This window comes from Carassius gibelio, chromosome A2 (genome assembly GCF_023724105.1).
Source record: "Carassius gibelio isolate Cgi1373 ecotype wild population from Czech Republic chromosome A2, carGib1.2-hapl.c, whole genome shotgun sequence".
In the NCBI taxonomy this organism is placed as follows: domain Eukaryota; kingdom Metazoa; phylum Chordata; class Actinopteri; order Cypriniformes; family Cyprinidae; genus Carassius; species Carassius gibelio.
In genome coordinates, this window is record NC_068372.1 from 15467157 (window position 1) to 15483107 (window position 15951).

Sequence of the window (15951 nt, forward strand, 5' to 3'; positions counted from 1 at the left end):
ACACAGCTACATGTCAAATGAATTATAACTGTGTTAGTGCAGACTCCAGTACGTTATACATTAGTTTATACTAGGCCTGTCGTAATAATCAATATATCGACTTATCGCACAATATAGGTATGAATATTACATTTTTGGTGACACAATATATTGCCATTTTATTTATATAAAATTAATGTCAAAATGTTTTTTGCATTCCACTGGCGCCGTGTTTTTTGCAGCTTCTCACACATAATGTGGTGTAGTCGGTGCTAGTTCAAATTAAAAAAAGTTCTGCAAAAATCTGCAGATATGGCCTTGTTTAGGGATCTGTGGCTTTGTGAATACGAACATCTGACTGATGAGTAGGGATTGTGTTTTTCAGCAATACAGTGCACCCTGAATTTACAGAGAAATGAAGGTCAGGGAAAAATCTGTAGATGGAAATATCTTAATGCAAGTTAATTGTGAATTAAAAAATTTTCTACTTGTTACTTTGCCGTTTTTGTTAGAAAATATTTATTTACTATTTATTCAAGTTTTTTAAGGTCTCTAATATTTTGACTTAATTTCCATGATGTTAATATTCTTAAGAATTAAACGTTTATTGTCATTTGAAAGCGGCTAGGCCTTTCTTGCATTATTATGCTGTTATATTATGATCATATATTCAGTGGCAGAAAATGGTCTTAAAATGACAATAATATAATTTATCGCATTGATTTCTGGGGCAATTTATTGCACAACAAAAAGTTATTATCGCGACAGGCCTACTTTATACATTTATTCAATACTTTAAACATTATTTCTTCTCTTCATGCTAGTGTTAAACTGGATCTCAACTGGATCACAGGTCTGTTTTAGCAGTAAACCGCAGGGGCAAATCTGAGATGAATCCAAATAGAAAATGCAACTTTCTCGTTCTTGAAATCATGAACAAAACTACTCTTAAAAAAAAAAAAAAAAAAAAAAAAAAAGTTAATTAAATGTAAATAAAAAAATATTATTGCAGTACATTTTACGAGAAAATATAATAAAATGAATAATTTAAATAATTTTGCATACTCTTGGGCCGGTGTAATCCGTGAAATAGTTTATCAAACTGATAAAACATTTTTGTAAAATACAAAATGTTGATGCTTTGTTGGGATGCCACTTGATGTCCAATGTAAAATCTGGGTTCTGCAGCAAAACCAGTTGAAACAATACACTTAAAATGTATACAAAAAGGTACACTATAAATTATAAGTAAATAAAGTTAGTTAAAACATATATGAATAATTAAGTGCTTACTGTGACTTTTACACTGTGTCCTAACCAAGTCAAATGTGACCTATTTTGATGATCGCTTCCTTCCTTTCTTTCTTTCTTTTTTTTTTTTTTTGTAGATGGGTAACCCTGCACAGTGTGAAATCTCATTGGTCCAAAATCCTACTATAACTGTACATTAAGCATTTAATATCTTCTGATCGACCAAGCTATTGGGTCTCATATGGGTAGCAACTATTTAGGACAGAAATACTAATAATACAACCGAACATTATCACTCAAGATAAATTACCTGAAACATCTAGGTGTTCCAAGTTGGGGCAGCGGGACACCACCTCAAACACGGCCTCATTGGACACGTTGTAACAGCCGGCTACCTCTAGGTGACGGAGTTCTGGGCAGCACTGTGCCACCGTGTACAGTCCTCGATCGGTCAACCTCCGACAACCACTGACCACCACCGTCTCCAGGGTCAGACACACATTGGGGGTGTCCTGGCACAGTCTGCGGGTGAGAACCCGAAGTGCGCGGTCCACATGTAGCACATCTCCCATCAGACGAATAGTCCTCCATAAGCGAGGGTCCCACGCCAAGTTGTACCAGCGACGGCAAACACGGGCGCACCGACACAGCTGGTTGGTGGGAAGGTGTGTAAAGATCTGTAGGAAAGCATGGTCAGGAAGGATGTCGATGGGCGCCCCCTGCAGATCCCTCGGCTGCCGCAGGCTCCTTTGAGGATGGGTAAGAGAAGTAGGTGGCGTGTGGACCATGGCGATGGTTTCCGTGCCGAACGTGGAGGAAGACGTGGAGGAGCCATTAAGCATGCCTGGAGATGAACGAGGCGGCAAAATCAGAGCTGGACTTGGAGTACTCAGTGTTCGCATGCTAAGGTCCGAGTCTGGGAAGAGGGGAAATAGAAAGACAGACAGGAAAGAAATAGAGAGAAAGACAAGAACACACTATGATATTGCACTCAAACCACTCTGAGAACATCATTATGTAACACAGACAAGTTGTTGAAATAATATAAACAAATCGCAGTCTTTCCTTTCCAAGTCATTTCCTCAGTTAATGCATTGTCTTTCTGCACAAGCGATGTACTTGGCTCCATCCCGCAATGATGACTGAGGTAGAAAGTGTTTCATAGCTTTAAGAAAAATGACTTTGGCAGTCTTGATGAAATGTAGCATGTACACACTGCCTGCAAAAACCACATTCACATACTAATCTCCCGTGAAGTTCTTCCGCTGCAGGATCTGTCCCGATCCATGCCTAATATCACTGAACCCGCACATTTAATGCATCAGGCCTGATTTAGTCCTTCCCGAACCATCATTTGATAAAACTGTGAGCTGCTTAACCGCAATATGTATTGTTCAGCAGAACTCAAGCCATAAGTCTGTTATTTCAATTCATTTATGGGCATGATAACCCCATTGTTCCCTTTGACAGATGTTTCAGTCTCCTACAGTTTCACAGTGTGCTGTGTTGAGTAATGGGAAACAGCAGAAGGTGTTCATATGGCATATATGAGGAATATGCTTCCATTGATGCGAATATGAAAGCCAGAATGCTGGCACACTGATGTCCCTGACTGCTAAGGGAACAATCCATTTTATAACTTTGCAAACATTATGGAAATGTTACTTATTAATGTTTTCTAATTGAACAACATAAATTAATGATTTTGTTCTAACATTTTAAGAACATTACTGAAGACAAGATCACTTAAAATGAACATTCTACCAACATTACTGGAATAATGTTTCTTCATAATTTTGAGAGAACCTTGCCAGAACGTTAGCCAAATTTATCATAATGTTCCCTGTTCGCTGGGAACCAGTTAGTCCCACAGTTAGTTCTAAGCTGTGTTTGATTCATTATAAAGATGCAACTCATTAGAATCATTCGTTCAGGATCCAGACTGTATTTTCCGCTGTATGTTTTTCATTTCCTAAAAAGAACTGCTCTTTAAAGTAATTCGTTCCGGAATTGCACTACTCTGACAGTGTTGAACGTTTGGGATTCATTCAAAAGATCCGGCTTGTAAAAATGTAATTTATTGGGGAATCAGACTACACTGGTCACGCTCTCTATTTAGCAGTGTTTTAGTATTTCAGCATATCAGTATTAATTTATCAGCGGATTTTTTATTTTTTATAAATAGATTTTCTATAGGTCTGGTTATTTTCTAACTTTAATACAACAGTAAATTAAAAATGCTATAAGAAATAAGAAAGTAGTAAGGACAAAACCCCCACACAGCTAAAAGTGCCAGAAGGAAATATAGTGAGTGAGACATTTAACTTTGATTGAATGGGTACAGCCACCACATTCACAAACTTAGTCCTCCTTAGAGCAGACAAAGTCCCATGATGTTACGGGGAGCCCCTACAGTTGGCACTAGAAGCAGAAGCAGAAGCCAATTATGTTTTAATGCCACCACTAGAGACAAAGAATTGAAAGTGGCCTTGCAGGCTGGCACTGAGCCCTGACTCACACGCTAGATTATTACCCTCACTACCAGCTGAATTACACTGCCATGAGGAGATGCTATTTCCTTACATAGCTAATGCAAACCATTAGCTCCTAATTGAACAATCAGTAGGATGAGTTTCTGCTGGTCATTTTCAAAGCTATAATATCAACCCTGCTAGAAAAACCTGTATATATCTGACGTGGTTTAATTTATGACCATTGGCTTGTCCAAACTGGATGATGAGCCAAATTATCAGATGGCTGAACTGTTTTTGACCTGGACCTTACTGCCGTCTTATCAGAAGACTACAAGTGAACTTGCTTCTATTTTGTATTATTTTTTCCATTACAAATATTATTATCAGCATGGCAATTTGAGTGAAAACAATGAATTTCTGATTTGTTTTCCCTTTGTTTTAATGACAAAGCCAGCTGCTTGAACCCCATGACATGTTTTAAACCTGATGATCATGTTCTCCAGCATTTTGAAAATAATCCAATGAGCATTTGACCATCTGTCCGTCCACATGGTCAGTATTTTGCTTGCCATAAATGTGTGGAAGAATACAGTGCATGTCTGAAAGTTGTACATGGGTTTTAACCACCAAGGCATGCCTTGCTCAATTTATCTTGCTAAAAGCTAGAAGTGTAAAGTAGCCTTTTGTCAGAACTCTTAAAGGCTTAAAGAAAATGTCCTGAGTTAACAGTTTATAGAATCAAGTAGAAGCATAGATTGTTCTCTTTGACAGATTGAATAAACAGTAAACCAGCAACCGTAATCAGAGTGCCAGTGTCTGTTTCACACATTCATAATAATGCATTACCCAAGCACACAATGGGCTTTCAGCAGCTTAAGGCTCTGTGGACTGAGGGCTGGAGAGTGTGTGTCAGGCTGCTAAAAACAGGATTAAAAATCTACTAATCCTCCATTAGTTTTAAATCAATGGTTCATCTCTGATACCTCGACAAGAGTGGCTGTGCACCAATCTAATGACCACAAACATATGGAGAAACCTGCTTCTGACGCTTCATTTTCAGACAGCTTCTTACGGTCCATCTTGCTCCAGTTATTTTCTTCTAAATCCCCCAAAACTTCTGGTTTATAGGAGTAACTTGGCCAAATTTAAGCCAAAACCACAAATAATGCCACAGGAGCCATAATTACATCAAGCCACGGATAGTATCTCATTACTGCATTTATTTTAAGACTGTTCCATGCCTGTTCTGGTTGCAATCTAATGAAAATGAGGTGAAAACATGAAACTTGAAGCTGAACAAAAACATTATTAATGTCAATGTACAACTTAAACGTTTTTTCCTACAGATAATTGGTAGTCGAACCTTGAAAAATGTGAATTACCTTTGTGCTGTTTGTATGAATTGTTTAGGGGTTGTCTCTTTACTCTTTTCAACAGAGAGATGAAGTCCATCAATGGTGCATAATAGACAGAGGATTGGTATTCCAGGCAAGTGTAATGAGGGTCTCAGACATTAAATTACTTTAGAGACAAGATGCCAACTAGCCTTTAAATCCACTGACAAATGCCTGCCCTGACAAAAGAAATAAAATGTAGACAAAAACAAAGCCTCCAATGTTTCAAAGCAAAGGCCCTGTTTGAATACGCATGTTTTAATTCAGCTTTGCAACCCAAGTAACACAGTTTACCTTCCCAGAATTTCTTTCAAATCTCTGATCAAAACTAACAGGGAGATGGGATACGTCTTAAAGGGATAGTTCACCCAAAAATGGAAATTCTGTCATTATTTACTCATCCTCATGTCGTTCCAAACCCGTAAGAATTGCTTTCTTATGTTGAACATAAATTGAGATATTTTGAAGATTGCTGGTAATAAAACAGTTGATGGTTCCCATTGACTTCCATAGTTTTTTTTTCCTACTTCAAATCTTCAAAATATTTATGTTCAACATAAGAAAGCAACTCATACGGGTTTGGAATGACATGAGGGTGAGTAAATGATGACAGAATTTTCATTTTTGGGTAAACGATCCCTTTAAGCCTTTGTTTATGAAACGGCACATAAAAACCGCTTAAGTATCGTCTTTTGTGCTCTACAGATGACAGAACTTTCATTTTTGAGAAAACTATCCCCTAACGGCTAAAAATTGTGTGAATACAATTTCAAAACCAAAAGATTAAGAGCAAATGTTCAAAATCAGGTTGAGCTGTCTAGTCTTCCCATGTCCTGGGATTGAGATATAGGTGTAGGTAAAGATCTTTAAAAACACAGACCAAACAATGACAGATGAGAATGTGAGGAATGCCATTTTACCCTGTAACTCACTTTAGCAAAACCTGCTGTGAACTCTCAGACTCGTCACTCCTCCAGCTGTTCAGCATCCCGTCACTCACTAACCTCTAAACAACGTCAAGCAGGAATGTGTTTCTGCACACCTCTATAATACATGACGACGCTGCTCATGTGGCCCGTACAAGCATTATTAATTGCACAGCTGTCAGCTCTGGGACTGATTAGTTGTTCCTCTTACAAAAGCTTCCTGCTGTTGAACTTTAAGACCTTTGTTCAGAAATACTTCATAGTCTGCTTCTGAATAATCAAATCTGATCTCAAGGTTACGCTATGCTCACAGAACGAACTCTTTTTGAAAACACCAAGTGGAAAAATGGCCAAAAAAAGAAGGGTTTGGAAGGAATCACGCTTACAAAGTTGTGTTTCATCTCAGGAGTGTTCCAGGGGTAATTGCTCGCAAATATGCCTAATCCAGATTGGTGCTTATCTTAAGACAGGACCCTTTAACCATAATCTCATTCCAAATCTTCTACCTTTTGAAGGATGAAAATGAGATGTTTGGAGTTGGGGCTAGCTTCTATGTTTTGAGCAGACTCCAAAGGGTCTGGAGTGAGGGTGAACAGGAGGTCAGACCCACTCACTCATGTTGTTTACTTATGCACAGATGACTGCACAGCTATCAGGGGAATCACTGCTAGCCAAAACGAAACATTCGGCTCCAGCAGTTGTGTTAAACACGCAGTGCAGATTTCAAAACTGCAAATGCCACATCAATCAAAGTTGCAAGTTTGGAATATAATCCATCTTATTCACATTACATTGAAAAACCCTCCAGATATTTTCTTTCCACCCCACGTCTACCTGATAGCAATTTCTCCACCTAGTTTCAAGCATCCAGTGACCGGTCCACTCCAAGTCTGCAATTTTATTCTTATTGGTGAGAAAGGCCCCACTTCAAGTATATTTCATAGCAATAATGTTACTACTCCACTGTGTGTGTGTGTGTGTCCTATTGAGAAATAAATTGAGAATGTCTTTTAATGTCCAATTTTTGAATTTGAATTTGAAGCAGAATTAAATTAAATTTAAAGAAATATATATATAAAAAAAAGTGTAGGTCTTGTATAGATCATATTTAATCATATACAGTGGGTACGGAAAGTATTCAGACCCCCTTAAATTTTTTGCTCTGTTATATTGCAGCCATTTGCTAAAATCATTCAGTAAATTTGTTTCCCTCATTAATGTACACACAACACCCCATATTGACAGAAAAACACAGAGTTGTTGACTTTTTGCACATTTATTAAAAAAGAAAAACTGAAATATCACATGGTCGTAAGTATTCAGACCCTTTGCTCAGTATTTAGAAGAAGCACCCTTTTGATCTAATACAGCCTCGAATCTTTTGGGAAAGATGCAACACGTTTTTCACCCCTGGATTTGGGGATCCTCTGCCATTCCTCCTTGCAAATCCTCTCCAGTTCTGAAAGGTTGGACGGTAAACGTTGGTGGACAGACATTTTCAGGTCTCCAGAGATGCTCAATTGGGTTTAAGTCAGGGCTCTGGCTGGGCCATTCAAGAACAATCACAGAGTTGTTGTGAAGCCACTCCTTCGTTATTTTAGCTGTGTGCTTAGGGTCATTGTCTTGTTTGAAGGTAAAACTTCGGCCCAATCTGAGGTCCTGAGAACGCTGGAGAAGGTTTTTGTCCAGGATATCTCTGTCCTTGACCGCATTCATCTTTCCCTTGATTGCAACCAGTCGTCCTGTCCCTGCAGCTTAAAACACCCCCACAGAATGATGCTGCCACCACCATGCTTCACCGTTGGGACTGTGTCGGACAGGTGATGAGCAATGTCTGGTTTTCTCCACACATACCGCTTAGAATTAAGGCCAAAATGTTCTATCTTGGTCTCATCAGACCAGAGAATCCTTCAGGTGTTTTTAAGTAAACTCTAAGCCCCTTTCATGTGTCTTGCACTGAGGAGAGGCTTCCGTCGGGCCACTCTGCTATAAAGCCCCGACTGGTGGAGTGCTGCTGTGATAGTTGACTTTCTCCAATTTTCTCCCATCTCCCGACTGCATCTCTGAAGCTCAGTCACAGTGATCTTTGGGTTCTCCTTTACCTCTCTCACCAAGGTTTTTCTCCCCCGATAGCTCAGTTTGGCCAGACGGCCAGCTCTAGGAAGGGTTCTGGTCGTCCCAAACGTCTTCCATTTAAGGATTATAGAGGCCACTGTGCTCTTAGGAACCTTAAATGCAGCAGAAATGTTTTTGTAACCATGGCCAGATCTGTGTCTTGCCACAATTCTGTCTCTGAGCTCTTCAGGCAGTTCCTTTGACCTCATGATACTCATTTGCTCTGAAATGCACTGTGAGCTGTATATAACAAAGAGTAAAAAATTTAAGGGGGTCTGAATACTTTCCGTACCCACTATATGATACAATGTGTCTATATAGATAGATAGACAGACAGACAGACAGACAGACAGACAGACAGACAGATAGACAGACAGTCAGACAGATAGATCTGTTCTTGAATAGATTAGATCCCTAAAGTTGCAAAGACTAAAGTCTAAAATCCAAAGAGATATTCTTTATAAAAGTTAAGACTCCTCCACACCCTCCTAAAAACCTCGTTTAAACACGCCCCCCACATGTCTACTTCACTGTGTGGGAAGATTTGCATAACGGCACACCAATGTTCACGCAAAGAAAGAATGTGTAACTTTATTGTTGCTGTCACAGATTCCACCATGTTGTGAAGAGGCAGCAGGGGCGGTCTGGCCATCTGTGTGATCTGGAGAATCACAGAACGGCCGGTACTCCAGGACGGCTGGTGGGCCGGCCCACCACCCGCCAAGCATGCAGTCATCACCTGTTTTTTTTTTTTTTGCCCACTAATCTGTTTTACACTCCAGTACTGTAGGTGGCAGCAATGCACCTTTAACTCTGATGCCAGCTGCACTGGCCGTGGCCGCCAAGTAAGAAGTGGAAGAGTAGGAAGAAACGAACAACAAAGACGTTAACGTTAGATAGAAGAATAGAATCAAACAAACAAACAATATGCATAACGCGGCCGCGAGTAAAAAACTGAAGCCGCTAAATGTCCCAAACGAACTGAAATATATAGCAAAATTTTCCAGCAGCAGCACCTGGCAGTTAAATATTAGCAGCAGTGAAGAAGTGAGCCAGACAACTATGCAGCAACATGCCACCAGTGATGATGATGAGGGACAGAAAGATGAGTGGATGAGCGGGTTCCACAGGCAGATCCAGATCCAAGTATGGAACATGAGAGGAGAAAGAGAGTTACTTGCTAGAGATGATGTTAAGAACTGATATTCAGGTTGCTAGGTTTTTAATGATTACAGTAGTTAAAACAGCTAAACTTCAACATTTTAGCTGTATAATGACACATGCAGTAGCTAATATTAAAAAATATGTTGTGCTTTTACTTTTAAAAATGTTGATAACATTACAGTTAATGCTTAAAATTGTTTTCATATAGCTGGTTTCCAATTTTGAATACATAAGTTACATTTGTAATGGTGTATTTTCATTTAAATGTGGTATTATTATATGTGCAGTAAGATTAATTACTGCATAAATTAAGATTATTAAGTAATAAATTCGGTAACACTTTAGAATAAGGTTCCATTAGTTAATGTTAGTTAATGTATTAATTAACATGAACAAACAATGAATAATACATTTATTACTGTATTTATTCACCTTCGTTAATGTTAGTTAATGAAAATACAGTTATTCATTGTTAGTTCATGGTAATTCACAGTGCATTAACTAATGTTAACAAGCACAACTTTTGATTTAAATAATGCATTAGTAAATGTTGAAATTAACATGAACTAAGACTTATAAATGCTGTAGAAGGATGGTTCTTGCTTAGTTCATGTTAAAGAAAGTTAACTAACATTAACTAATGGAAACTTATTCTTAAGTGTTACCAATAATTCATTTCAAGACAGCATGGAATATATCCTTTCATTTATTTTTTTTAATCCATTCCATTGTTTGTTTATTCAGGTTGAGCTTACACCAAAAGCAGAGAAAGACACCCACTCCAGCTCAACATCTAGTCAACATCAGTGCTATTGCTATAATTTTGGATGGTATGGTATCATGAGCCACAATTAAAGTCTTGTGACACTCATGCCAGGCGTTATTGTTGTTGATGTCCAGTTTACGCGCGCCGATTGCTTTGGGCCGGGCCTAGTCAAAGTCCAGGGCCGTTTTTCAGTCCCAGTCCGTCCCTGAGAGGCAGTGTGTTTCATTGCGAAAGCAAAAATACTTTGTTTGGTCTTCCAAAAGAGTGGCTTTGTCTCATCGCGCTGGTGTTCTGATGATCTGTGCTACCCTGTGAGATTTTGCTACCTCCCATTAAAACATACGGTAGCATAATTCCGAAGCAAAACCTTTTATTATCATGTACACCTACCAGTAGGATAAGTACAATGTTGGTAGCATAATCTGATCGGTAGCGTTATTTGTTAGAACAGCAGGACACACGGCATAACAATATGTTAAGGGGCGTAACATTTCCGCCATAAGCTTGAGGTATTCAGCCAATCACAACGCACTGGATAGCTGGCCAATCAGAGCACACCTTGCTTTTCAGACCGAGTAGCTTTGTAAAAATCAATGCGTTTCAGAAAGGCAGGCATAGAGGAGAAACAATAATGTACAGTATGTGGAAAATAATGTGTTTTTTGAAAATTATATTTGGGGTCAGTAAGATGAGAGGGTCGGAATGATTTCTGAAGGATCAAGTGACACTAAAGACTGGAGTAATAGCTGCTGAAAATTCTACTTTGCCAACACAGGAATAAATTAAATTAAAATATGTATATACATAATAAAACAGTTTTTATGAGTTTTTGTGAGCATAACAGCTTTCTTTCAAAAACATAAAAATACCTCATTCTCTCGCTCTCTTCTCTCTATAAACTTTTCAAAAGCATCCACAACCCATTTTCTTCACAAATCGTATTTAACTATGTAAACTCTCTCTCTCTATCTACACACACACACACACACACACATATATATATATATATATATCTCAGTGCAGTTCACATACTCTGCGTGCAGTTCAGTCTCACAACCAAATCTCCCATTCTTACAATTCAGTGTTTTAGTTAAAAGAAACAAAATGTAATGTCTTCAGATGTGTCTCTGATGTGTCTTTGACACCAAGTGTGACCTCTGGCAGCAGACAGTAATCTGATCTCACATCGCAACCCCGGGAACTTGCAACATTGTGGAGGCGAGGGCCAGAGACCATTGCTGCAGGACTTCGATTCAGCCAAACTTGCTTTCTTAAGTGTCAGAACTATTAAGCTCAAACGTCATGCCAAGGAATGAAATAATCTTAAATGTATAAGTACTAGGGTACATGACAGCAGAGACGGATCTTTCCATCTGCAGCGGCAGCATTTGACTCGTTCAGAGGTTGTTGACAGACCTGGCACTCCTGCGCTTGGCTCATCTGTCAGTCTAAACCACAGTTCCTGACAGACGCTGGTCCTGCATAGGTCTCAGCTGTGCCCCTTCCAGCTTCCAGAGGGGCATCTTGTTTTGATTAAAATGCCTTTGGAGCTTCTCATGCGAGATTCTGGGGCTCTGCAGCGCTTGTGCGTTTTAAGAGCAGCTGTGCTCATGCACTACCAGCGAGCACATGGACTAATCACTCACGTTACCCCTCTTTATTCTGACACTAACTGTATATTAATAAGCAATTTACAGGTGTTCGCAGTATCTTTCATGTTAAAAACTAGATAAAAATGGTGGGAGCTAAAATTTTTCACAGTTCAAATGTTGTTCAAAAGTTCACCTTCTTAAGCCGTATCAGGTATCAAAGTGTTAGGTGCTGAAAAACATGTTTCCGGCATGAGCATACAATTTGTGTTTCGTTTGTTTATTTTATTCCGTGCATAACAGTATAATGAGAAGTCAAACCACTGCATCTTTTTGATGTTTTCACTCTCTAATTATCATATTAAAAAGAAGTGAAGTAACTGTGTCACTATAAATATTGTTCTAGAAATATTCCTTCTTATGGGTCCAGGACTCATCTTACTTAATCAAAAACATCATAAAGGAAATATTCAAACATCTGGTGTTCAAACCAGGGCTTTGCCACAGTAAAAGAGGCGAAGGAAAGGCATTTCATGTTCCTAACCAGTCTGCCCTGTTCTCATTCGCTCCCCTCCCCAGTTTGGAGAGTCTGGCTGGTGATGCATAAAGCAGAGAGGATCTGGAGAAACAGTCTGAAGCCTGATCACCCTCATCCTGGCCTGGGCCCCCTTACACAAATTAACCACATGTACACACTGCCTGCACACAAATTTCTACATTAGCAGATGACGTCCGGAGAAAATTAAATACAAGAAACTGTGTGCACAGCAAAGACAATGAAACTTTTTTTGTGAGTCATTTTTTTTGTGAGTTGTTCCACAAGATCATGGAGATGAAGTTTCTACACAAATACGTCTTTAAATGGATCTTTTGGCAAAGAATTAACAGATTTAGTAAAATCTAAGAAACTAGTCATACTGAATTGTGATTGGCTAGCCCACGAAGCAACCAAATCTCACAGTGGCTGTCAGATGCCAGGCTGAACGCAAACAATCGCTCTGCCTTATACATGAAAAGCAGCCAAAACATTTGGCCTCAAAGCTCATTAATCATAGATTCTTATTAGTGCTATGCTGATCTAATCTCTAAAACCTAAAAGAGCTAATCTGCAAACTGGGCTGCGCATTTCATGGCTAAATGGAAACATACTGTTAATCCAGAAAAAGACTGGAGTACTTCTACAGAGTTCCTGTCACCGTCTTGATGAAATATTACAGGTTATCTGTCTTCCACCGACCTGTTCCATACATCAAAAGGGACTTAAAATTGCCCTTACCTAAAATAACATTTGTTCATCCAAAAATCTAAATTGTGTCATTTACTCAACCTCGATTCCTTCCAAACCTACTGAATATTTCTTCTGTGGAGCATAAAAGAAGATATTTTGAGAAATGTTGCAAGGTATTATTTTGGCAATGGTAACTAAAACTATTTTTTAAAATATCTTTATTTAAGCTCCACAGATGCCAGAGAGTCATACATAGGAACAGGATAAATGATTAGAGAATTTTCATTTGTGAATAAATTATCTGCTTCCCAAAGGGAAGGTCTCTAACCACACATTTTTATACAAAAATACTGTACATTTTACTCACATTTCAATTCTCCAACTAACCAACCAGTCCATTTAAAAGAATTCCAATATTATTTCACATTCATACTGGAGATTATGCTTCTATAAAGCAGCTCCTGGCCTCCTAAAAGGAAGTAATGACCTCACCAGGGTAGTTAGGCCACAATGGAAATAACTGCCTACTGATTTCCTGTTCTCTCTACTGTTTCCCATTACAGGAAACAACCGTGAGAGACAAAGGTCTCTGTACTCCAAGAGGAGACATTGTGCATTCCACATATATCAGTTATGCAGAATGACAAATGCTGATGATTCTCCTTTCTGTCATTTTTGGAAATTACTATTACACAAAAGACTTTAGATAAGCCATTATTGAGCACAGTTTTCATGCTACCACACCTACATTCCCATAATGGTGGTTCTGAAGTAAAAGATGGCAGACTGGGTATCTACATAAATGCCACACCAAAGGACCACCCCATCAAACTGGTCCAGCGGGGGTCTTGTTTATTCTTTCACCATATACTGTAAGCGAAGCATCCTACTCCTTCACATAACTACATGTCACTAATCAGGGGTGTGCTGTGGTCACTGTAATCATCCTGTCATTTGGCATGAACGCCAAGTCTTTTGAAGAGTTTACAAGAGTTTAAAGCAGCTGGCCCAGAATCAAATCTGATTTTAGGCTCTTTATGAGTGGTCAGTGGCTCATTTGAAAATCTGTCTTTAAATAAATGAAACAAACAGAAAAAAACACAGCTAAGCTACTTAACACAAATTAATCACGTTAATTATGATAAATTAGTACTGTATTGACAGCTGATATTAGATTTTTTTGTTTTCAGTTATCTGCATCAGTCAATATTAGATATTTAATAGTTTATTTGTATGTATAATTTCTTTTGACACCTTTTCCATTATATAATGCTTATTTTAAGATAATCTTTAAAAATACCAGTAATTTAATACATAAAGTAATAATACAATAGTATAAAAAAATGTAAGGATTTAAGGATAGTAAAAACATATGCATAAAAATTGCTGAAATTAATGAATATTCATTTCATATAACAATATTAAACTATATAATTTGAAAATGAATAAATATGAAAAAAAATTAACTTGGTAAAAATAAATCTGTCAAATAAAACTGGATATTGCACAGCATGGTTTAAAATCAAGGATTTAAATGTTGTCAATCATGGGTGTCCAGTGACAGAACTTACCAGTCTGTATCCAATTCCACAAATAATAATTCTATAAGAATTCCACTAAAAACCACCAATGATGATAAAAGTGTAAAGCAAATATCAAAATGATTATCTGTTTTTAATGCAGGACATTATAATGTAAGACCTAAATTCACTAAATTCAGTCAATTAAATTTTTATTTATTTTTATTTACAGTATTTAGACATTATGGTGTATAATTGTGATATAATTAATATAGAAAAAAAGGACCCACTTTATATTAAGTGGCCTTAACTGCTAATTAATAATTTAGTACAATGTACTTATTGTGTACATGCATGTTTTTACAATGTACTTATATTTAAAAAAAAAAACACTACATGTAAATACATACTGTATTTAATTTCTGTAATTACATTTATAATTACACTGTTGACCCATACTTTACACCTTAACCCACCCTTAAACTTAACCATACCTCCAACCCTCTCCCTAACCTTACCCCTATCCCACCTCAATAGCAGCAAAGGTGTTTTAAAATACAATATGAACACAATAAGTACAGTGTACTTATTTGTTTATGTAAGTACATAGTAGTTTAGGCCACCTAATATAAAGTGGGACCGAAAAAAAAATAGCATTGTTTCAGTAGGCCTAAGTGAAAATAATTATCAATTATAAATATCATACTAGCCTTAATTTTAATATCTGTTTGCATCCCTATTGATTTTTAGTCCATGGCGCTTTAGCCTGCAAGAAATGAGCCTGGTCTTATGAAAATGTATATCAACAGCACAATTTTCTGTTTCTATTTGGCGTGCTATTTTTACGCAGAAATTGACTTTGGTATGCATGTGATATGCATGTGTTTGACTTGCATATAATACTCAGTTTTTGCGTGCATATGATATGCAGTTTGGTGAATATACAATACGCATCTACCCCACAGCCCTAAACCTAACCAATGCGTATCATGAACACCAAAATAATTTTTTGCGTATAAATAGTTAGCCAAACAGAAACAGAAAATTGTGCTACTGAAATATACTTTCATGAGATCAGCCTAAAGAAATACCATGTGCATATCTGCCTTTATATTATTAATGCACTATATGGGGAAAAATAGCAGTAGGAGAATGACTCAAATATTGAAAACCTGCAGCATTACCAAACCTCTGTCAGACTTGGAAAGGCTTAAGCTCTGTGGAAAGAAAAACAATGTGTGGTTGAGTATGGGAATCTTTAAATGCCGATCTCTGCCAAGTCTCTACAGACATCAAATGCATTTCCTCTCTTAAAAGTATACTGTTGAATCTCTGCAGCAGTGAAAACAGGCAGACAAAGAAAATACACCTACAACCTAAAGCCCAAAGCCTGGGATAAATCAGCCCCTGCTCTCCTGCTGCAGGTCCCTCTCTCCTCAGCTGTGGCCAAACTCTCCTCCTCACAGAGCTTTGTCATGACACTCTGGGCTAAACTTCACCTTATACATCCAGAGGTAAAAACAAAACAGCAGTCCAAATCCATAT

General features: G+C 37.9%; 1 protein-coding gene across 2 annotated transcripts in view; it reads right to left on the reverse strand.

Annotated features, from left to right (window-relative positions):
• Window positions 1–15951, reverse strand: part of fbxl7 (F-box and leucine-rich repeat protein 7) — a 32932-nt gene that overhangs the window by 5408 nt on the left and 11573 nt on the right. Inside the window, exons 1-2 of one of the 2 annotated variants that reach the window (XM_052615660.1) lie at window positions 13254–13359; window positions 1541–2146 (exon numbers count right to left, since the gene is read on the reverse strand). In XM_052615660.1, the coding sequence (XP_052471620.1) occupies window positions 1541–2132 (592 nt within the window). In that variant the 5' untranslated portion in view covers window positions 2133–2146; window positions 13254–13359. Of the gene's footprint in view, window positions 1–1540; window positions 2147–13253; window positions 13360–15951 lie in introns of those variants that run through there. The other variant, XM_052615651.1, reaches the window with a different exon arrangement.